The sequence below is a fragment of the Chiloscyllium punctatum genome, chromosome 20 (genome assembly GCF_047496795.1).
Source record: "Chiloscyllium punctatum isolate Juve2018m chromosome 20, sChiPun1.3, whole genome shotgun sequence".
NCBI lineage: Eukaryota > Metazoa > Chordata > Chondrichthyes > Orectolobiformes > Hemiscylliidae > Chiloscyllium > Chiloscyllium punctatum.
Window position 1 is genome coordinate 19,125,594 of NC_092758.1, and position 25,326 is coordinate 19,150,919.

Below are 25,326 nucleotides of genomic sequence, written 5' to 3' on the forward strand. Positions count from 1 at the left end.
TAGAGGTGTACAAGATAATGACGGGCATAGAGTAGATAGCCAGAGACATTTTCCCAGGGCAGAGATGGCTGTCATGAGGGATCATAATTTGAAGGTGATTGGAGAACGGTTTAAGGGAGATGTCAGAGGTAGGTTCTTTACACAGAGAGTGGTGAGTACGTGGAACCCACTTCCAGCTGTGGTGGTAGAGTCAGAGACATTAGGGACATTTAAGTGACAACTGGACAAGCAGATGGACGGCAATAAATTAAGGGGTGTGTAGGTTAAGTTGGTTTTAGATTAAGATAAATGTATGGCACAACAACATGGCCTGAAGAGCCAGTACTGTGCTGTATGGTTCTATGCTCTATGTTCAATCATCTGAGACAACCAATAAGAGGAACATCTTTCTCCTTAGTGGAAGTGGTTGACTCACTCTTAACTGTTCTCTGAAATGGCTGAACAAGCCACTTGAATGAATCAATTGCTACTAAGTCTAAACAAAGAAATGAAATGAAACTGGACAGACCACCCACGATCAACTGAGACACTGGAACATTCAATGGTGAAACCAGTCCATCCTGCAAAGACCTTTTTTAGTAACATCTGACGGCTAGTGCCAAAATAGGGAGAGCTGTCTCTCAGATTAGTCAAGCTACAGTCTGATATTCTGTCAGGCATAATTCCATAGGTATGCTTGTTCCAGATACGATTGTCGCCATCCCTGGAAATGAACTGTCCCACAGGCAGGACAGACCTCACAATAGTAGTGGCACAGTGGTATGCATTTGGGAGGGAGTTGCATGGGAGTCCTCAACGTTGGCTCTGAACCCCACAAAGTCTCATGGCTTCAGGTCAGACGTAGGAAAGGAAAACACCTGCTGATAACCATGTACTATCCGTCCTTGTTTGATGAACCAGTACTCCTCTAATTTGAACATTTGGGGGAAGCATGGAGGGTAGCGAGAGTGCAAAATGTGCTCTGGGTGGGGAATTTCAATGTCCACCGCTAAGAGTGGCTTGGCAACAGCACTACTGATGGCTTGTAAAGGTCATTGTGCAGCCAGGGTCTGTGGTAGGTGGGGAGGGTACTAACAAGCGGGGGAAACATACTTGACCTTATTGTCAATCTGCCAAATGCAGATGCATCTATCCATGGCAGTATCAGTAAGAGTAACCACCACTCAGTCCTTTTGGTGATGAAGTCCCAACTTCATATTAAGAATGCCCTCCATCATGATGTGTGGCATTATCACTGTGCTATATGGGACAGACTTTGAACAGATCTAGGAACTCAAGACTGGGCATCCATGAGGTGCAGTAGGCCATCAAGTGCAGCAGAATTCTACTTCACCACAATCTGCAGCCTCATGGCCTGGCATATCCCTCCATTCAGCTATTATCATTAAGCTGGGGCATCAATGCTGGTTTGATGGAGAGTATGCCAGGAGTAGCATGAGGCATAATTAAAAATGATGTGTCAGCCTGGTGAAGCTACAGAACAGGATTACCTGCAAGTCAAACAGCATAAACAACAACTGATGGACAGAGCTAAGCGATCCCACAACCAACAGAACAATCTAAGTTCTGCAGTTGTGCTACATCCAGTTCTGAATGCTAGTGTACAAATAAACAACCCAGTGGAGGTAAGACTCCAAGAGTATCCCCATCTTTAATGATGGAATAGGTCAGTGCAAAATCTAAAGCTGAAGCATTTGCAGCCATCTTGAGACAAAGTGCTAAGTGGATGGTCCATCTCTGCCACCTCCAGCATCCCCAGTATTACAGGTAGTAGTCTTCAGTCAATTTGATTCATTCCATGTCATTCAAGAAATGGTTCGAGGCACTGGACATTGCAAAGGCTGTGGGCTCTGACAATAGTACTGAAGATGTGCTCAAGACCTTGCCACTCCTGTAGCCACGCTGTTCCAGTACAGTTATATCCCTGGCATCTAGCCGACAATATAAAAAAGTATATGTACTATTTACAGCATGACAAATCCAACCTGGCCAATTACTGTCCCATCAGATTACTCTTCATCAGCAGTAAACTTTTGGAAGATGTCAACAACAGTGCAATTAAGCAGCATCTACTCAGTGATGCCTGGTTTGGTTCTGCCAGGGATGTTCCACTCTTGACCTAATGACAGCCTTGGTTCAAGCGTGGATTCTCGAGGTAAGGTGAGAGTGACAACCCTTGACATCAGGTGATGGGGTTAGGATTAACCCATATTGCATTTGACAGGGTGGCATCAAGGTGCCATAGCAAAACTTTAATGAGTGGGTATTTGGCAAACTGTCGCTGGTTGGAATCTTACCTGGCACATCATGGGGTAATTGTGGATTTTGAAGCTCGGTTATCTCGATTCCATGTCAACTCTACAGGAGTTTCAAGGGAGCTTCCTGGACCTAACCATCTTCAGTTGCTTCATCAGTGACCTTTCCTGAAGAAGGGCTCATGCCCGAAACGTCAATTCTCCTGCTCCTTGGATGCTGCCTGACCTGCTGCACTTTTCCAGCCACACATTTTCAGCAGCTGCAACAAGATCTAGTCAATATTCATGCTTGAGCTGACAAATAACAATAACACTTGAGCCATGCAAAGGCCAGGTAATGGCCATCTCCAATTAAGAGACAATCTTATCACCAGCCCTTGACATTCAATTGTGCTACCATCAATGAATCTCCCCCCCCCCCCCTCCATAGCAAACCCACAGGGTTGCCATTAACCAGAAATTCAACTGGACCTGCCACATAAACACCACTACAAGAACAGATCAGAGGCTAGAAATTCTGTAGTGAATAACTCACTTTCCAACTTCCCAAAACCTGTCCAACATCTACAAGGCACCAGTCAGGAGTGTAATGGACAACTCCCCATGCCTGGTTGGGTGCAGCTCCAACAACGCTCAAGAAGATTGATATCATCCCAGACAAAGCAGCACGTTTGACTGATACTACACTCATAAGCAACCACTCTTTCCTCTACTGACATTCAGTACCAGCAGTATATATTATCTACCAGATACTTTGTACTTTCCACACCCATGACCACTTCCACCTAGAAGGACAAGGACAGTGAATACATGGGAAAATCACCTCTCCAAGCCACTCAGCATCCTGATTTGGAATTGTATTGCCATCTCCTCACTGCTGGCTCAAAATCCTGTAATTCCCTTCTTAATGGCATTGTTGGTCACCCTACAATATGTGGACTGCAGTGGTTGAAAAAGGAAGCTTACCATCTTTTCAAGGGCAAATAGGGACAGACAAAAAACTTGCTGGTCAACCAGAGTAGCCCATCTCCCACGAGTGAATACTTTTTAAAAAAAGTGACTGTTTCTGTGATCTGGTCTTCTAATCGCATGCTGATTTCCTCCTGTGCTTCAAGGTGTTGAGGTGGGGTAAGAAAAAGCCTGTTGAAGAGTAGTGAGTAGGAGAAAATTGGTGAATGAGGACCTCAATTTCAGGGCTGAGTGTTTGGATGGAAGAGAAACCAGGAAAATCAAGAGCAGTAGATGTGATCTATATGGACTTCAGTAAGGCATTTGACAAGGTTCCCCATGGGAGACTGATTAGCAAGGTTATATCTCGTGGAATACAGGGAGAACTAGCCATTTAGATACAGAACTGGCTCAAAGGTTGAAGACAGGGTGATGGTGGAGGGTTGTTTTTCAGACTGGAGGCCTGTGGCCAGTGGAGTGACACAAGGATCAGTGCTGGGCCCTCTACCTTTTGTCATTTACATAAATGATTTGGATGCGAGCATAAGAGGTACAGTTAGTAAGTTTGCAGATGACACCAAAATTGGAGGTGTAGTGGATAGCGAAGAGGGTTACCTCAGATTACAACAGGATCTAGACCAGATGGGCCAATGGGCTGAGAAATGGCAGATGGAGTTTAATTCAGATAAATGTGAGGTGCTGCATTTTGGGAAAGCAAATCTTAGCAGGACTTATACACTTAATGGTAAGGTCCTAAGGCGTGTTGCTGAACAAAGAGACCTTGGAGTGCAGGTTCTTAGCTCCTTGAAAGTGGAGTCGCAGGTAGATAGGATAGTGAAGAAGACATTTGGTATGCTTTCCTTTATTGGTCAGAGTATTGAGTACAGGAGTTGGGAGGTCCTGTTGCGGCTGTACAGGACATTGGTTAGGCCACTGTTGGAATATTGTGTGCAATTCTGGTCTCCTTCCTATCGGAAAGATGTTGTGAAACTTGAAAGGGTTCAGAAAAGATTTACAAGGATGTTGCCAGGGTCGGAGGATTTGAACTATAGGGAGAGGCTGAACAGACTGGGGATGTTTTCCCTGGAGCGTAGGAGGCTGAGGGGTGACCTTATGGAGGTTTACAAAATTATGAGGGGCATGGATAGGATAAATAGACAAAGTCTTTTCCCTGGGGTCGGGGAGTCCAGAGCGAGAGGGCATAGGTTTAGGGTGAGAGGGGAAAGATATAAGAGACCTAAGGGGCAACTTTTTCACACAGAGGGTGGTACGTGTATGGAATGAGCTGCCAGAGGATGTGGTGGAGGCTGGTAAATTGCAAGATTTAAGAGGCATTTGGGTGGGTATATGAACAGGAAGAGTTTGGAGGGATATGGGCTGGGCGCTAGCAGGTGGGACTAGATTGGGTTGGGATATCTGGTCGGCATGGACGAGTTGGACCGAAGGGTCTGTTTCCATGCTGTACATCTCTATGACTCTATGAAGCATGACCTAACTGTGGAAGCTGCATGTAGGGCAATAGCTATTTCTGTTGAATTGTATGCCAGGTGTGTGTCATTTTGGGGTGTGGGGGGAGTGAAAGAAATGTTGCTAACGTGTTGTCCTGCTCCAATTAAGTACAGTGATGTCTCGAAAATGAATGGCATAGTGATGCTAACTGTGGAATGCTAATAAATTCTTTTGCTTTTTGAGAGTCCAAATATGTCATTACATTCCATAGTTACGTTGACAATATTGCTTTGTGACTGGGTGACCTTATAAAGAAGCCTCTGAACACTGAAAAGCGGCTCTGACAAATTCTACAAAACATTCTAGGTTTAGGAGCTGGTGTGAAAATAATTTGACTCAATTTACAAGGACCACCAAAAAGACCAAGAAAATGCAAATCCCTCTGCAATGATTCTTTTGTTGTTTTAAAGGGGTGTGAGGTAGAAAATTTAAGTTTTGTTTTTAAAGGCGAGGCCGGAAGAGGAAACTGTCTGTAAAATAATGGGATCATTCAGATAAACTTGTCAAAAGCCGGAAATAAGATATCAAATCAAACATCTTCAAATTAATTGATACATTTTAAAGTAAACAAATAGATGCATCAAAACTCAATGTAAATTAACTTTACAATTTAAAAAAAAAAGTAAGCTTCCAATTCTGCTAATACTAAAACACAAATGTAGAAATTGTGGGGGAGATTAGAAATGATAAATGAAATATGGGATGTAAAAATAGATTAAAGCAAGTAGAGCTTAGAAGGGATAAATGGAACATGGGATATGACGAGATCAAAGGAAATGGCTTTTAAGACTAAAGATAGACTGCTCATATGGAAACAGGATTAAATTTTTAATGGATTTTACAAATAGTGGAATTTCAAAGCTTATAAACATCACCAGAGGTTGATTAAATTGTTGTGTCCTGATGACTGTTGAGGCAATCAATTGAGCAGATACTTTACATAGAAGTTTAGCATTTTGAAGGATTAACCAGGGACTGTATAAACCAACTAGCTTATTAGAGGTCAAATATATACATGAATCTGACATCTAATACAGTTCATTAAAAATGAGATGTTTTTGTACTTGTTCTTTGAAGTGACCAAGTGGCCAGGTAATAACTTGCAGTATTTGAACCATAAGTATTAGATAACTCTAAGGAAGCTGGTTGCAAAAGTCAGTGTTTAGTATAGTGATATTTAATTTGATTTATTATTGTCACATGAATCAAAATGTTACCAGATGAATCATACTGTGTATATATATCAGGGTAATAAAATGCACAATATTGTGTTGCAGCTAGAGAAGGGTGCGGAGAAAGATCAACTCTAATGACGTTTTTAAATCTATTGGTACGTGTTTTCAAATGTTTTTGTATCTGCTACTCAACGGAACAGGGTGTAAGAGAACATAACCAAGGTGGGTAGATTGCAACGTAGACAAGGATTGAACTGTTGGAATAGTAAATGGCAAATGGGTTCACTGCGAAGTCCATCTTTGTTAGTAATAAGGTTGCTTATACAGAACATGAGGACAATATTGATAATTTTATTGCATGGAAATTACAATATATAGGAAGGTGCAAAAAACATAAAGTGGGCAGACAGATGATAAATTTGCTGTAGAGGTTATTAAGAAGGGGGAATAAAAAAAACTATTCTGTGCACTCAATGATGTTTAAAGTTTGCAGGTGAACAGATGTATTTTGAGTGCAGATGGATGCAAACGATTGTATTTCAATTTGTATAAACAAGCACCTAAATTGAAAGTGAAATGGTGGATTTGAATAAAGCAGTGGCTAACCAAAGCATTGCAGTTCTGGACATTCCATTGTAGAAAGGACGTAAGGTAACCTGCTACATAGATTCATCAAGATATTTGGGATGAGAAAATGTAGTTGAGATTAAAGGTGTGATGCCTATTTGTAGCATGAAGACGGTGGAAGTCTGAGTTTTAAAAAAACAGCTATGGGGAAGCAAACACTTTATCCAGTGTCTGAATGTTTTCAAATTAGGAAGAGCGGTGATAGATGTTTCTTAGTGCAAAGATTTATTGGAGCATGAAGTGCATTGGCACAGTAATTGAGATAGAAACAAGTTCTTCAAATATTTATTCACCTGTTTTGTTTTTTGTTTTTTGTAAAAAGGGCTTAAACATATACTGCTGAGTCGTGACAATAATCTAATTTGCTCTGGTATACATTGGGCCAAACTTCCCTGCTGCAATTCCTCAATGTTTCTACATCTGATGTAAGCATTTTGTCTTGTCTTCTCTTGCCATACAGTATAGTTAGAGCAGTTAGTGAATGTTACCAATGTGATAACACTTAATGAAGTACATGTATCCAGAAGGAAGTTCTGTCCACTCCATATTGACTGGAGGCATTGTAGCATTGAGCTGATGGCAAAAATCAAACTCTACTGGGTCATTGTCCTAAACTTACTGTATGGTGCAGTACTCTGGATCTGTTGTTAAGATCGGGAACACTACCAAAGAAACCTGACCTCCATCATGAGGGCCTGATGGCAGGATCACAAATCATGAGGTGGTTTGTTATCCTGGATCCAAAAGCATGACGACTACCCTCCAACTTGAATGGGAAGGCCATCACTTCTGCATGGTAACTGCACAAACTGTAATCAGATTCTCTATTGCAGAAACTCAGAAAATGGCATCAAAGGATGTCAGTACAAATGATAAAGGGGCGTCCTCGATAAGGGTTTTAGAAACATCTGTATTGCAGACCATCTCTTGGAAAACTACTGCAGCTGGCCAGTTTGTGTTCAGTGTATTCTCAAGGACCATCTATACCAACATCCAATTAGAGGGCATGAGAATGGTGCAGCTGCAGAGATTTCTCTAGATATCAGTGATGACATTGTGTACTATTACTTTTGTGAATGTCCATGCTGATCCAACTTTGGGCTAATCGATCGTGGGAGAACATAAAAGATGATGAAATTACTTACTTGGATTTTAAAATTGAGGGATGCGCCAGGAGGCATAAACACTGAAAGGCCACCATGTGAGTTAGTGAGTGAGATAGATTTTAGCTAAACACTTGACTCCACAATTTACATGCGGTGATAGTTCCCGTGGACCTGATCCATATCCTAGATTGTTGAAAGAGCTGATTGTGATGAGTGCTTTGCTCGGCATCTTTCACAAATCTAGAGATTTGAGAATTGTGCCTGTGGGTTAAAAGGCTGCACGTGTAACCCTACTATTTAAGAAAGGGGGGAGGGGAGAACACTGAACTGCAAACCTGTTAACCTGATGACAAGAGTCAGGAAAATTCTAGAACCTGTTATCAAAGATGTGATAAATGAACCTCTATGTCTAAGTGCTCAGATTTGGGCAGATTCAGTATGGGTTTATGGTGGGTAAATCCCATCTGACAAACTGGGGAAATTTTTTAGGATATTAGAAGCAGAATCGGTAAGGAAGAACCAGCCAGTGTGATGTATTTTTGGATTTTGAGTATTTCAGTAAGATCCTATAAGAGTCGGTAAAGGAAATTTGACCACTTGGTAACATATTGAGATGGATTGAGCTTTAGTTAACAGAAGGATAACTGGGTCGGAATAAATGTGTTCTTCTCCAACTGACAGGCTGAGACTAGTGAGCTATTCTCAGGATCTGTGCTTGGGCAGTTTATTCCCAATTTACATCATTGATTTGGATATGGTGCCAAATGTACTATTTCAAAGCTTACAGATTACACATTTAGATAGGAATGTAGTGAGATTGTTATTAGGAGCCTTCAAGTATTTGGACAGATTGAGTGAATAATCAAGAAAATGGTCGTATGGAGTAGTTGCCCAAGTATTCACTTTTTGGTAGAAATAGCAGGCAGAATTTTCTTGAATGGAGAGAGATTGGGAAATGTTCATGCTCTTCTTGGATGGCCTTCTCCATAAATCTTGAAGGCTAACATGCAGATGCAGCAAACAATTAGGAAACAAAATGTCATTATTGGCCTTTACTGCAAGGCGATTTGAGTAGGGGAGTAATTATATCTTCAATTCTCCAGAACCTTCTTTTAATGAGACCATGCCTGGATGTTGTGTACAGTTTTGGTCCTCTTTCCTAATAAAGGAGTTGCTGTACTTTGTGCAACAGAAGTTCATCATACTGATTGCTGGAATGAATGGTAGGACTATCCTAGGTGGAGAGATTGAAGAAATTAGGCCTGTACTCTTTTTAATGTATAGAAGTAACCCTAGGTGGCAAACATATTGAACTTTTAATTGCAATGAATTTTTAAGAGGTCTGTTACATCTGAAAAATTGCCTGTGGATGTAAATTTAGTGGCTGCCTGGGAGGAGATCCCTAGTTATCACACCTGATGAGATGTCAAGGAGCTTTCAAGGGGATGGACTTAACGAGGGAGAAATCCATTACAAACTAAACTCTAATCTCTTGGGAGCTATGTCAGACTGAACGTGGCTAGAAAAGACAGTAGTATAGACAAAGTACTTATTTTATGACCTCCCCTTCCATGATCATACAGTGGATTAAAAGCTAATTCAACCCTGGTGGTCGTCGTGATTTGAGGGGCAAGTGTTTGCCAGTAGGCTGAGATACTCACTCGTATTAATCTAGGTTCAAATGCTAGTATGCTGTGAGGGTCACAGTTGAAGAAACACATAATCACTTCTGGGTTGAAAGTAAGGGGCACACTTGCTCTCAATGCTGAAAGGAGGCAAGCTAGTCAACAGGAAATGGGATAAAAAAATCTCCACAAAACTGCAAAGCCAGGAATCTCTGAACTGACTATTCGACTATCAGCATTTAATCTTATCTGGTCTTCTCAAATGACCTGTAGAGACTAATCCATACTATTTGGATTTTTTTTCCAGTTTGGATGCTCATTCCGTCTGTGTTTAAATGTTATTATTTCTTCTAATTTAAATAAATAAATTCACTCTTGTTAACTCAAAGCCTGATTAATTGGCTCCTTTTAAAATTTATTTGGTCAGGGAGAAATATATCCACAAAGAAGATGATCCTTCTGTAAATTTAATCTTGTGATCAAGCAACAATAATGTTCACATTCTGAAAATTTGGGTCTCCTGACTGGAACCACAATAACCTGGGGAATTTCTTTTTTGGGGGTGAAGGTGTACTGTATTCCTAGTAATTATAATTTCACTAAGTTGCTCACTTCTTTCTACTTTCTAATTTTGAACTATGACTGGAGTTTTTATATTCTCCACAATGAAGATATAAGCAAATATTTGTTCATTTCATCTGCCATTTCTTTATCTGCTGTTAACTCTGTCACTTCTTGGAGGACCAACTCACTTTTTGCTTACTATTCACCTTCGCTGTCACAATCTCTGAAAACTTCTACAATCAGTTGTTTCTACCTGTTTTCCTGTCATACTCTTAACATTTTTCCGTTTACTGATTTTTAGTAATTCTCTGCTGTACTTTTATATTCTGTCCAATCATCTGGCTTGTCTCTTGGCTTTGCATAATTGGACCTTTTTCCTGAAGTTTCTTTTTTAGAAAAAGCATCAATCTTTTCTTTATGGTGGGAACATACTTATTTCAAACACTTTGAAGTATCTCCTTAAATGTCTGTCATCAATTTATATGTTGAGTTTAGTGTCCAAGTTCACTTCAGCTCATGTAGTTGTCTTTATTCAAGTCTTGAATACTAGTCTTCCATCCACACTTAATCTTTTTCAATCTGGATGTAAAATTGAACAATATCCTCAATTATACCTGCAGATGCCTTTATTCTCAGGTAATTTGTTCATTACATAGAACAGTACAGCGCAGAACAGGCCCTTCAGGCCTTGATGTTGCGCTGACCTGTGAACTAATCAAAGCCCATCCCCCTACACTATCCCATCGTCATTCATCTGCTTATCCAAGGACTGTTTAAATGCCCCTAATGTGGCGGAGTTAACTACACTGGCAGGCAGGGCATTCCACGACCTTTCCACTCTGAGTAAAGAACCTGCTTCTGACATCTGTCACCTCTTAATTTGCAGCTATGCCCCCTCGTACAAGCTGATGTCATCATTCTAGGAAAAAGACTCTCACTGTCCACCCTATCTAATCCTCTGGTCATCTTGTATGTCTCTATTAAATCCCCTCTTAGCCGCCTCCTCTCCAACGATAATAGATCCAAGTCACTCAGCCTTTCCTCAAAAGCCCTTTGCTCCAGAACAGGCAATGTCCTGGTAAATCTCCTCTGCACCTTTTCCAATGCTTCCACATCCTGTAATGGGGCGACCGGAACTGTACACAATATTCTAAGTGTGGCTGCACTAGTATTTTGTACAATTGCAACATGACATCACTGCTCTGTAGTTTTTTATAACAATATCTTCAAAGCAATTTACCCACTAACCTCTTGTCCAGTATCTGGTTCTCCGATCTCCATGTCTGGCAGGTTCTTCCTGAAGCTTGATTTCATTTGATTTTAGTATCATGTTACAAAATAATGAAAAGTATTGTGTAGTGTTTCCACACTCTGGCGCCATCTTTAAACACACAAATAAACCAAAACACAAAGTATAAAGGCAGAAACATGAAGGAATTTTTAAAAATGTCCAACTTGGCAGTACTTCTTAAATGCTCTGTCATGGACTTGGTGGCCAGGCACAAGTCCCTTTGCTGTGCTGTTACCATCCTTCAGTGCCATCTCACCTCCACTGTTTTTGCCACTGAGTCCTTGCTGGACCTTGCCAGTGCAGCTGCGGGGTACCCGACTGGTCTAAACTCTACTTTATCACTACTTGTCTACTTAGGCCCCACCTTGTTGATGCAGCCACTGGGTCTGTACCTGGCCCAAACATGCCTCCATGAATCTGCACTGAAAGCAGACTTGTCATGCATCAGCGCACTGAGTTTCCCAGAGACTGCATGGTTCAGTGGGAATGTTGAAATAATTTTGAACTCCTCATCCAGACTATTATTGTCCATCTAGCTTTCCCAGTTTGTATGCATGCAAGGGATTGCACGTTGAATAGAATGACCTGAGGAAGTACAGAGGAACAGAGGGTACTTGGTGTTCAAGTTCATAGACCCTTGAAGGCAGTATGTCAAGTAGATAAGATGGTTATGAAGGCTACTTGCCTGTATTAGTGAAGGCATTGTGTACAGTAAACTAGGTGGTTATAATAGAGCCAAATATAATGTTTAGACCACAGCTAGAGTACTGTTTGCAGTTTTGATTTTTTTGGGGTGGTGAAACTAATTCATGAAGAGAGCCTAGATAGGCTAAGGTTGCTTTCCTTAGAGCAGGTTGAGGGGGAAAGCCCGTTTGAGGTGAACAAATTTATAAGGGGTATAGATCAGGAAAAACTTATGCTGTTTATAGATGTTCAAAATCAAAGGAGCACTGTTTTAAGATATGGCACAGGAGATTTTCAGGATTTGGGAAAACCTTTTCCTTCAAGCACAAGGTGATGACAACTGGTACTTTCTGTCTAAAAGGGTGGTAGAAGTGGGACTGCACAGAATACTTTTTTAAAAATTAGGCAGCATTTCAAATGTCATAGGCTACAGGCAAGGTGCTAGAAAATGAGATTAGAATAAATAGATGTTTGAACAGCACAGACATAATGAGCTGAAGAGCCTCTTTATGGACTCATGCTTTGTTAATCCAGATGGAATTAAACTGGTTTATCCTAAGGGATGTGTGACTGTCTTCTGGAACAATGCTCAGATATCTCTCCCCTTCTCTGATGCGTTATCAAGTCTTCAAGTCAGCCACCAATTCAGAAACTGTGTGTTGGAGTTCCGTTGGCTTCAGACATTTGCTGCAGACGTATTTGCCCTCAATCACTTTTGGGTCCAGAAAAATCCCACATTTCACAGATCCAGCACATTGTCTTACCATTGTCTGTCAGTCATTCATTAAATTTCATTTGTCAATTTACTCAGTTGCATAAAACTGTTATTTTTTACCACTAGTTTGGTACATTTATTACAACTGCAAATTAAAATGTTCCTAACTTAAACGTAACTGTTTTAGGTGTCAAAATTGTTTTGGTGTTCTTTATTTATAAATCTTCTAAACTTGACCATCTTAAGCAATTCATGTACATGGCCCCCTTACACCAAGCACTTCGTACCCAATTCATTTACCAGACACCTATTGAAAATTCCGATTAGAAGTAGTGAATGAATTTATTAGCATCTGGCACCTAATGCTATAAGTTTAGCTTTGAACAGTTTGAAGTACCTAGTTTCTTGATGTCTTAAGACTGATGGACTGACTTGAAATCCTTTTCTGAGATTGGGGCCCTATTTTCATAGTATGATTTTAATTGCTCATTAATTCTTAAGTTTATTGCTATTTTTGACACCAAGACAGTGAAATTTTAGTCTCATACATTAATGGCAGTGCATTTCAAATTAAAATTCTAGGTTATATAAAATTTAAATAGTTGTTCAAAGTTTGTTTTTAAAACCATCCAGGTCCTAATTCTATCAGCAGCTGAAATATAAATGGAGAAGAACTCCATCATTGAGTTGCTGCATGATGTAATGGTAATGTCAGAGGCCCAGACTAATGTTCTGGGAACGTGTTGGAATCTCATCATGACAGATGGTGAGATTTGATTCCAATAAAAATCTGCCATTAAAAGCTAGCCTAATATAATGTAACCACTATTGATAATTGAAAACCCCATCTGGTTCACTAATGTCCTGTAGAGAGTGAAATTTTTGCATGGTCTGGCCTGAATGTGATTCAACACTCCACAGCAATGTGGTTGGCTCTTAGGGTTGGGAAATAAATGCTGGCCTAATTAGCAATGCCCACGCCTCATGGTTTTTTTTTAGAAAAGTGATATAATTATTTGCATAGTGGTACTTATAATTTATGGTTCTTTTGCAGAACTGATTTGCATCATGTGTGGAACACCTGCAAAAGTTTTGCGTTTTAGTTTAACATCTAGGTCAGGCAGCAAATCATTCCAAACTAATAGGAAAAGAAGCATTGAAGATTGTATACAAAGTGTCTGAGTTACCATGAGGCTGTTAAGATGGGATACTTAGATTGGAGGTAAGAAAAACAGACCCATGTAGAAAATTCCTTTGAGGTATAACATCTTACCTAGTAGTAAAATGCTCATTAGATGTAATCTTGTGACAGTTGTTCCACATTTTGCACTGATGAAGATCTGCTTATATATAATAAGCCATATTTTAAATTTCACAGGTGCATAAGGAATGCTCTGAAATTACATTTGTTACATTAATAAAGTGCCTCACGCCTATTTGTTCATGGTTTTGCTGGTACCATATGTATTGGCGTGCATTATTAATTGTTCTTGTCAGCATATAATCTCAGGATTATTGGAATTGAGTTCCTTAATTTAACTGCACTCCTTTGTGTTTAACGGGGCATTTAGTCTTTGTGAGTTTTCATTTTATGTTTGACTTCACTCCAAAATGATGGCTGTAATATTTGGTTCTTACATTTGTGTTGTGTACTAGCTTATTTTAGCCTCCTTGTCCTGTACCAACACAACTTAAGATCTCATTTAAAACCCTTACGCCAGAGTGCAGATCAATGTGAGCCAGAAAAGGTGTAAGTCCCAATTCACAAAAATCCTATAAATCACTAAGCCACTTTTTAAGAATATAGCTATGCTTTTGGGCATTCGTCATAAAAGGTTATTAATGCTCTGAAGCAGGTTAAGTGAATGTGCAGGATATTTGAGCTTGAACTTTGGTAAGAAATTTGGAAAACAGAACAAGAGGAAAAAGCTTTGTTACTTTGGAATTGTGTAGAACTTTAAACTTGAAACTGAGCCAGAAGCAAACTATATTGGCTTCCCCTAACTTTGGACTTGTAATGAAATAAATGTATGGAATATATATTTGTTTATATGACCAACCTACTGAGAAAGTTGGCTATTTAGAACTGAAACTGATCGCAAGGCTTTTAAAATTTATTCATTTATAAGATGGGGGTGTTGCTGAAATTACCCTTTAAGCGGCTTGCTAAGTTGTCACAGGGCAGTTGAGTTTACCACATTGTTAGGGTCTGGAGTTGTATTGGATCAGACCAGGATGGCAGATTTCCTTCCATGAAAGACATTAGCGAAGCAGGTAGGTTTTATGGCAATTATAGAGTCATGGTCACTATTACTCAGGCTAGCTTTCAATTAATATTAATTGAATTAAAATTCAAACAGTTGCATTGTGGATTTGAAACTGTATCCCAGGTTATTGGTCTGGGCCTCTGGATTAATAGTCCAGTGATATTACTACTATGCCATCTTGGTTCATCAGTATTTCTGGAATTGTTTTCTATTGTGAGCAATGTGATGTATGTATTTAATATTATCATCCAACTCTGCATTATAATTTCTCCTTTCTAACCTCTTAAGATCCAAAGTTTACTCCTACCAATACATTCCTTATTAATAACTGTAGAAACTTTTACAACCTGTATCTCTCATTCTCTCTTTATTGTCTGTTTCTTTCTTTAATTCATTCATTCATTCATTCATTCACAGGATGAGGGCATTGCTGGGTAGGCAACACTTATTGCCCTTTCCTAATTGCCAATAGGGCACTTAAGAGTCAACCACATTGCTGTGGGTGTGGAGTCACACGTAAGCCAGACCAGGTGAGGATGGCCGTTTCCTTCCCTAACAGAAATTAGTGAACCATAATTAGGTTACTCTTTGAATTCTAAAGGCCAATTGTACTTTTTGGCAACGTTGTCTCTTCCTTCAATCCGATGCTGTCTTTAATCAGATAGAAAAAGAAAAGACTAAATGCTGAAAACTTGAAATGAAAAATCAATAATGGAAATTTTCAGTTTGTCATCAGTGGCTTAAGAGTTCATGCTTCAGGTCCATGAAATTTCAACAAAACTGGGAAGTGTTCGAGCTGTAATAGATTTTAAAAAGAGGAAGAAACAAAGTTTAAGATCTTTGATCGTTTTTAATTTAGTGTTGTATAATGGCAGATTAAATAAAAGTGACTTTACATCATAAATCCATTTGCAATATCAACTAATATTAAAGCAGACCAGGCCACTAAATTTGTTCTGATCTTTCTAGATACCAATAACATTTTATATGGTTGCGAAACTGAGATCCTAGGTACTTAACATGAAAATAAGCTACAAGATTTCATGGTTTTCAACAAACCACACTTAACTTGACACAGAACAGTAATATAATGTAGAATATGTCAGCAACCTTTATTCTAGCATCCAAAATTAACGTGGTGTTACTATGGGTAACAGTCACTGGTCTAATATCCCACAGAGTACATCAACTAGCAAGTGCAGTCAAGGTAGATCCCTCTGATTTCTTAACATTAATGATATGACTTCACTAAATCTCATTAAAACTGTTAAGTGCTTCAATTTCTTCATTGTTGAAAACCAGTTTTAAATATCCCTCAATCTACTTTGGCATGAACTATGTCGATGACTGCTTGTGTTTTTGTAGTTCACTCTCCCTGTTTGGACTGCAGTCCTATGAATTTTGGAAACCACCTTCCAGCACCTACACTTGGGTGGCATAATTTCAACTTTTCACAGACAATTGGCGTCAACAGTTTGGCATGATGCCAGTGTTTCTCTGAGCTCTAATCTTGCTTAGGTAGTCAAAGCAAGTAGTGCTTAAGGGGTTTTTCCTCCTCCACCTCTCAGCATATTAATGGTAAATGGCTCCTTTTCTGGTTCCAATACTTGCAATGCAGCTCCCAGTACTTTTCTAAAACTTTGCGACATCTCCTCGCTTGCTGGACATCATCTGAATCCTAACAGCTTGCAACCTGCTGCCGCAGCAACCTTTCAATGTGGAGTGTCTTCTCTCAGCACTTCAGTATCTGACTGAATGAGCAGCTTAACATTGGTAACCACGTCCTCTGCACCTGTCCAATTGCCTAAAGCTGGCTGTTCAATAACACTTGAACTGAACCGAGTGACCCGTTGAAAACGTGTCAATAAATGCTCTTCTAATTGCATGCAGAATTGAATGTAACAACTATTTAGTGACCCATTGTTTGTTTCCTAAATGTTGCAAAGTACAAAATGGATAAAAAAAGAGGATTTTATATCACTAGTCCAGTAATATTAATTTGAATGCATGAAATTAAGGTGAGTCCCCATACCAGAATTTTCCTGGTAATTCTGTACAAATTTGGAACCTAAGCTATTTTTGCACTGGGATGGAGAAATAAAAATTGTCTTGGAACTAGTTTGTTTATGAAAACATGTTCTGTTTGGGTGGGTATTTAGAATGTGGGTTTTTTATTGGTATGAAAAGTTATTAATGTCTCATGCCACACAATTTTAAATAATTTATTCAGCATATAGGAACAAGGGAAGACAATTCAGCCCCTCTTGCCTGTACTACCATTCAATGAGATCATGACTGATTTGTGATCTAATTCCATTTACCTACCTTCAGCCCATGTTCCTCAGTACTTAACCAAAAAAAAACTGATCCGGCATCCGCTGCCATTTATGAAACAGAGTACCAAATATTTATCACCCTTTGTGTGTAGATATGCCTCCTAACATCTCTCCTTTTCTGATCTGGCCCTAATTCTCAGACAATATCTCCTACTTCTACAATGAAAATAGTTTCTCCAACTGCATGGTCTTTTGCTGTTAATATCTTGATGACTTTGATCTGATCACTCTTTAGCCTTCTAAATTCTAGAAAAAATAGATCTAATTCGTGTAATCTCTCCTCATAATTTTACCCCTGAAGTCCAGATATAATTCTTGTAAACTTGTGTTGTACTCCCTCCAAAGCCAAGATGTGATGCCCAGATCTGCTGTGCACTTGTTGGGCCGAAGGGCCTGTTTCCATACTGTAAGTAATCTAATCTAAATGTAACTACTTCCATAAGATGTTTGGTCTGTAAACATTAAAATTCTTGCAAACTACTTCAGTGTTATGACAACATTGACTTCCAACCGTCACAACAAAAATTAAAAAAAAGTGGGCAGCACGGTGACACAGTGGTTAGCACTGCTGCCCCTCAGTGCCAGAGACCTGGGTTAATTCCCGCCTCCACACTGTCTGTGTAGAGTTTGTACATTCTCCCCATGTCTGCGTGGGTTTCCTCCGGGTGCTCCGGTTTCCTCCTACAGTCCAAAAATGTGCATGTCAGGTGAATTGGCCATGCTAAATTGCCTGTAGTGTCAGGTGAGGGGGCAAATGTAGGGGAATGGGTCTGGGTAGGTTGCTCTTCAGAGGGTCGGTGTGGACTTGTTGGGCCGAAGGGTCTGTTTCCACATTAAGTAATCTAATCTACTGCAAGTGACCTAAGCAAGGTTTTGTTAACTGCAGTGGATTAGTGATGATGGAAGAGCACAGCAGTTCAGGCAGCATCTAATAAGCAGCGAAATCGACGTTTCGGGCAAAAGCCCTTCATCAGGAATAAAAGCAGAGAGCCAGAAGCATGGAGAGTGCCTTTAATCCTGATGAAGGGCTCCTGCCCGAAACGTCAAACTTACCGCTCCTCAGATGCCGCCCGAACCGCTATGCTCCTCCAGCACCACCAATCCAAAATTTGGTTTCCAGAGCCAGTGATATTATCACCAGTTTATTAACCCAGACACCCAGTGATATTATCACCAGACACCCAGTGATATGTCTGGGTTAATAGTGGGGTGATAATATCACTGGGTATCTCGGTTAATAAACTGGTGATAATATCACTGGCTCTGGAAACCAAATTTTGGATTGGTGGTGCTGGAGGAGCATAGCGGTTCGGGCGGCATCCGAGGAGCGGTAAGTTTGACGTTTCGGGCAGGGGCCCTTCATCAGGATTAAAGGCACTCTCCACGCTTCTGGCTCTCTGCTTTTATTCCTGATGAGGGGCTTTTGCCCGAAACGTCAATTTCGCTGCTTGTTGGATGCTACCTGAACTGCTGTGCTCTTCTATCACCACTAATCCAGTATTTAGTTTTCAGCATCTGCAGTCATTGTTTTTACTTTGTTAACTGCAGCATAATGCCTGTATCCTTTGACTCCAGTCCTCAAGATATAAAGGCCAGCATTCCATTAGCTTGCTTGATTTATTTTCTGCACCTGTTTGTTAATTTTAAACATCTGTGCACCTGAATCCTCAAGTCTCTTTGAACATTCACTGAATTTAACTTAATACCATCTGGAAAGTATCTGGACCTATCCTCAATTTGGTCCAAAATCGATAACTTCACACTTGCTTACATTGAAACCAATTTTCCAACAATGTCAGTAATATGCCCTCTATTCTGTTGGGCTTCTACCTTAGTTAGCAGTCTGTTATGCAAACTTTATTAAATGCCTTCTGGAAGTCCATGTAAATAATATTCATAGGCATACTCCTGTCCACAATCTTAGTGACCTCTTCAAAAAATTTGTAGAGGTTTGTCAGGCTTGACCGATATGTCATGAATCCATGCTAGCTCTCCCTGATAAGCTGAAAATTTATGGTGCTCACTTGCCCCCTCCTTGACTATAAACTCTAATAATCTCCCCACTACAGATGTTAGTTCAGTAGGTCTGTAATTACCTGGTTTTTCCCTTTCACCCTTCTTAAAAAGCAGTGTGATATGGGCAATTTTTCCAATCCAAGGAATGACTCCTGTATCTAGGGAGCTTTGTATACTTTTCAATGTGGTCCTCTGCTTTCTTGAGCATCCTCAGGTGGAAATGACGCACTGTCAGGCCATGGGAATTTGTCACTTTTTTTTAATGCAATAAATTTTCAGGCCTGGCCCTAATCTACAATTAATTTGTTTGAGTTTTGGAAGGCTAATCTCATTTTCTGCTGTAAATATTGAGGCAAAATAATTACAATATGTTTGCCATTTGCCTATAGTTATTGACCATATCCCCACTTTGTCTTGTGGGCTGACTTGCTCCTGACCACCCACTTTCCCTTTTGCGTAGCTCCAAGATTTCTTCTCATTGATCTGTTTTTGTGTTGCCTGCGATACTTACTCACTCACTAAATGAAACATCTTCATTTACGAGATTTGCTGACCATATAAGTATTTACTTGATGTCCTGACTAGTTTGGAAGTTACTAGATGTGTATGAATTCCAACTTATTTGCTGGAAGCCTATGTTTTACACAGTAAAATCAAATGAAGGGTAATTTGCTATATTATAATGCAAGTACAATAAAAAGGCTCAATTGGGGAAGAATATAGATGCCAAAGATGCATTTTTTTCTAGTGCTGAAGGTTAAAATTGCATTTGTTTCATTTCTCAGAACTCAGTCAGAACCACCATATTATAGGTGTCAAAATGTTAAAATTTGACTTTCATTCCACATTGTCTAGCATCTGCAAGCCTAAAGGAGAATGAATTTGAATAAAGAAAACAGGAGTAGGCCGTTTAGCCCTTTTGAACCTGCTCCTCCATTATATTGGTTAATCATCCAACAATGTACCCAATTCCCACTTTCTCCCCATGCCCTTTGATCCCTTTAGCCCGAAGGACTATATCTAACTCTTCCTTGAAAGCATTCAGTGATTTGGCCTCCACCACTTTCTGTGGCAGAGAATTCCACAGACTCATCACTGTGTTAAGATATTTCTCCTCATCTCAATCCTAAGTAGCCTACCATATATTCTTCGTGTGACCCCTAGTCCCAGCCTCCTCAGTCATCCTTCCTGCACTTACCCTTTCTAGTCATTTTAGAATTTTATAGGTTTCTGAACAAACCCCTCATTCATCTAAACTCCTGTGTATGTAGTCTAAACCAATCCAGCCTCTAGACTCCAGTACTTTACAGAAAGCTAGTGTGCTTTTAATTTAATTACATACCAACTGGTTTTGTTACATTTGAAGTCATCTGTTTGGGAAGAGAAATAAAAAAATTGAACTTCAAGGAACCAACAGCATCACATTTATAGGACTGAAATACTGGAGCGAATGTTCATCTCTATCCCATGTACAGATTGACATAACTGTGGCTTCATTTCCTGACCATGAAAATCTGATGGTTTCTTCCTTGATTTGTCTTAAAACTGAACCTAGCTTGTTACTGCTTCAAATAACTCTTAAATAAAAGCAAAATACTGCAGATGCTGGAAATCTGAAACAAACGCAGAAACTGCTGGAGAGCAACTCAACAGGTCTGGAAGAGATATACTGGACTTGAAATATCAATCTACTTCTCTCTTCACATATATTCCCAGAACTGCTGAATTTCTCCAGCATTTTGTGTGATTGTTTCACATAACTCTTCCAGGATTTTCAACCAAGCACTATTGATCTGGAACTTTTAAACTAAACTATTACACCAAGGTAATCGACTTCTAGCAATTCTAAACTAACTTCTCCCTTAATTATGCAAAAGTGAGGACTGCAGATGCTGGAGATTAGAGTCAAGATTAGAATGGTGCTGGAAAAGCACAGCAGGTCAGGCAGCATCCGAGAAGCAGGAAAATAATGAAAAAACAAAAAAAAGATTCGATGTTTCGGGTAGGAGCCCTTTATCAGAAATGAGGCTGGAAGCCTCGGGGGGTGGAGAGATAAATGAGAGGGATGGGGCTGGGGAGAAGGTAGTTGAGAGTGCAATAGCCAGATGGAGGGAGGGGTAAAAGTGATAGGTCGGAGATGAGGGTGGATAGGGTTTATGCAGAGGTTGGTGGGGTGGAAGGTGAGCCCTCACCTGGTCCTCACCTTGCACCCCACCATCCTCTGCATAAACCCATATCCACCCTCTCTCTAACCTATCGCCTCTACCCCTTCCTCCATCCACCTATTTCACTCTCAACTACCTTCTCCCCAGCCCCACCCCTCCCATTTACTTTTCCACCCCCGAAGCTTCCAGCCTCATTTCTGATGAAGGGCTCCTACCCAAAACATTGAATTTTTTTTTGTTTTTTCATTATTTTCCTGCTTCTCGGATGCTGCCTGACCTGCTGTGCTTTTCCAGCACCATTCTAATCTTGACTCTAATCTCCAGCATCTGCAGTCCTCACTTTTGCATAATTAATGTCTGCACATTGCAAGCACCCACAGACTGCAATGTGATACTTACCAGATAATCTTTAACTGATTTTGAATAAATGGTGGCTGTAAAACCAGAAAAAAAGTCCTCAATTCATTTAAGTGCAATTAAACTGAATCTGTAACTTGCTACCTCCTAACACTGCCACCAACTGGACCACAGTGTTAGTAATGGCATAGCTCTCTTATGTGTTTACCTATAAGACATAAGAGCAGAAGTAGGCCATTCATCTCATTGATTCTTCCCCATTCATTCAGTGAGATCATGACCAATCTAATAATCCTCACCTCTATTTACCAGCCTTTTCCTCGTAATCTCTGATTTCCTTACTGCTTAAAAATCTGTCTTATCTCAGCCTTGGATCTACTTAATAACACAGCCTTTATTGCCCTGTGGTAAAGAATTCCACAGATTCGCAACCATCTAGAGAAGACAATTCTCCTCCTCTCTGTCTTAAATATGTGATCCCTTAGTCTGACTTTCTCACAAGAGGAAACAAACTTTCCACATGAACCCTGTCAAGTCCTCTAAGAATCTTGTATGTTTCAATAAGTTTACCTCTCATTGTTTTATATTCCAATGAGTACTTCACCTCCCCTCATCTGCCAGTTCCTCTGTATTTGGTATCAACTGATGAACCTGCTCTGGACTGCTTCAAATACCAGTTTATCTTTCCTTAGATAAGTGGTGTAAAATTGTTCAGTGTTCACAAGGGCTAGTGCCTTAGATAGTTTTAGCAAAGCCTTCCAACTTTTATATTTCCCTATCCCTTTGCAATAAAGACCTTCCCTATTACCTTCTGAGCTTAGATGTTCATTTTCTTTTGTAATTCTTCTACCCAATTAGTAATTTAGTTCTTATCTGTTAGCATTCAGTAGGCCAGAATCAATCTAAATGTTCTCAATCTCTCTCATGTTCACCCAGTTGCAATGGGAATCAAACTCTACACTGTGGGCTCCAGTCTGGACCATACTGGTAGCCAACCAACTGACTGACTGGGGATGCCTTAGCCTAGTAATAATATTGCTAGGCTATTAATCCTGAGACCCAAGTAATGTTCTGGGAACCCGAGTGGCATCCTGTCATGGCAGATGGGATTTGAATTAAGAGTAATAATCACCGTTGTTGGTTGGTGGGGAAATCCCATCGAGTTCACTAATGTCCTAAGGGAAGGAAACCTGGTCTGGCCTACATGTGACTCCAGACCCATAGCAATGTGGTTGACTCTTAATTAGAGATTGGCTAGCCCTGTATTTATTGCCTATGATAGTCAAAGTTTTTTTTTAAAAGCTAAGAGTCTAATTATATTTTTTTTATTTCAAAAATATACTTTATTCATAAAATGATTTGATGGTCTGTACATTTGATCATGCCATACATATGTCCACATTTACAAACACAGATTCGAATTTATCCTTGTCATTTACAATCCTGTGCATTTTTCAATCTTGTACATATATTTGGCTGAGGCATCAGCAGAGCCCAAAAAAACGTCCGCATGGGCCCCCTGTTCTTCTTTGGGCAGGCCGATCTTACACGGTGGTCTTTCCCCACCGCGCCTTGGCGGCAGCTGCCCCAAGCTTCAGCGCGCCCCTCAACACGTAGTCTTGGACCTTGGAATGTGCCAGTCTGCAACACTCGGTTGGGGTCAACTCCTTCAGCTGGAAGATCAACCGGTTTCGGACCGCCCAGAGAGCGTCCTTCACCGAGTTGATGATCCTCCAGGCGCAGTTAATGTTCGTCTCGGTGTGAGTCCCGGGGAACAGGCCGTACAGCACGGAGTCCCGCGTCACGGCGCTGCTCGGGACGAACCTCGACAAGCACCACTGCATTCCTCTCCTCCAGACTTCCTCTGCATAGGCACATTCCAGAAGGAGAGCGACCGTTGCCCCCATCTGCCTAGTTTCTGTCTCATCTTCCTGATCCGCTCCTCCCAGGTCTTGGCGCACGCCCCAGCCCCCTCGAGCCAAATACCCAGCACCTTCAGGTGGTCAGTCCTGACGGTGAAGGGGATAGAGGATTGGTCGGCCCAGTTCCCGAAGAGCATGGCCTCGCTCTTGCCTCGGTTTACCTTGGCCCCCGAGGCCCGTTCGAACTGGTCACAGATGCACACGAGTCTGTGCACGGACAGCGGATCCGAGCAGAAAACAGCGACGTCATCCATGTACAGGGAGGCTTTAACCTGCAGGCCCCCGCTGCCAGGAATAGTCACCCCTGTCAGGCTCGCATCCTTCCTGATGGATTCGGCAAATGGCTCTATGCAACACACAAACAAGGCGGGTGAGAGGGGGCATCCCTGCCTGACTCCAGATCTTACAGGGAAGCGATCTGATTCCCACCCATTGATTGAGACTCCACTTACAATGTTGGTGTAGAGCAGTCTGATCCAATTTCCGATTCCCTCCCCAAAGCCCATTTTGGAGAGGACATCCCTCATATATGTATGTGATATCCTGTCAAAGGCTGATGAGGCAGGTGTCCACCCCCCTGTCCTGCACGTAGGCGATCGTATCCCTGAGGAGTGCGAGACTCTCAGAGATCTTCCTGCCCGGTACAGCACAGGTTTGGTCCGGGTGGATCACCGATCCCAGAGCAGACCTGACCCGGTTGGCGATGACCTTTGACAAGATTTTGTAGTCTGCATTTAACAGTGAGATCGGTCTCCAATTTCTAATTTCCTCCCTCTCCCCCTTCCGCTTGTAGACGAGGGTGATGATGCCTTTCCTCATGGATTCACTCATGGTACCTGCCCGAAGCATACTGACATACACCTCCAGCAGGTCCTGGCCGATCAAGTCCCAAAGAGCGGAATAAATTTCGACCGGTAAGCCGTCGCTTCCGGGAGTTTTATTCTTTTCGAAGGACTCGAGGGCCTTGGTCAGTTCATCCAGAGATAGCGGCTGGTCCAGCCTCTCTCGTGTTCCGTCATCTAGGACCTCCGTGATAGAGGACAGGAACGACTGGGAGGCTGCGCTGTCGGTTGGCTTCGAGTCATACAGGCTGGCGTAGAAGGATTTGCTGATCCTCATGACGTCAGCCTGAGATGACGTTACCGAGCCATCATCTTCCTTCAGGCTGCTGAGCACGGAGCTCTCTTTGTGCACCTTCTGGAAGAAACGTGAGCACGTCTCGTCCTGCTCCACCGAGCACCTGTGGTCCAACATTTCAACTCCCCCTCCCACTCTGCCGAGGACATGGAGGTCCTGGGCCACTTCACCACTGCTCCCTCACCACCAGACACCTGGAGGAAGAACGCCTCATCTTCTGCCTCGGAACACTTCAACCCCAGGGCATCAATGTGGACTTCACAGTTTCCTCATTTCCCCTTCCCCCACCTCACCCTAGTTCCAAACTTCCAGCTCAGCACTGTCCCCATGACTTGTCCTACCTGCCTATCTTCTTTTCCGCCTATCTTCTTTTCCACTTATCCACTTATCCACTCCACCCTTCCCCCGCCCCTGACCTCTCACCTTCATCCCCTTCCCCACTCACCTATTGTACTCTATGCTACTTTCTCCCCACCCCCATCCTCCTCTAGCTTATCTGCCCACACTTCAGCCTCTCTGCCTTTATTCCTGATGAAGGGCTTTTGCCTGAAACGTCGTTTTCGCTGCTCCTCAGATGCTGCCTGAACTGCTGTGCTCTTCCAGCACCACTAATCCAGAATCTGGTTT

General features: G+C 41.3%; 1 protein-coding gene across 4 annotated transcripts in view; it reads left to right on the forward strand.

The window, feature by feature from the left end:
• Positions 1-25,326, forward strand: part of slc36a1 (solute carrier family 36 member 1) — a 76,033-nt gene that overhangs the window by 44,946 nt on the left and 5,761 nt on the right. The window contains exon 11 of one of the 4 annotated variants that reach the window (XM_072590455.1): positions 6,837-6,939. The exons of the other annotated variants lie outside the window; for them this stretch is intronic. Within the exon in view, the coding sequence (XP_072446556.1) occupies positions 6,837-6,939 (103 nt within the window). The remainder of the gene's footprint in view (positions 1-6,836; positions 6,940-25,326) is intronic. 4 annotated transcript variants of the gene reach the window in all.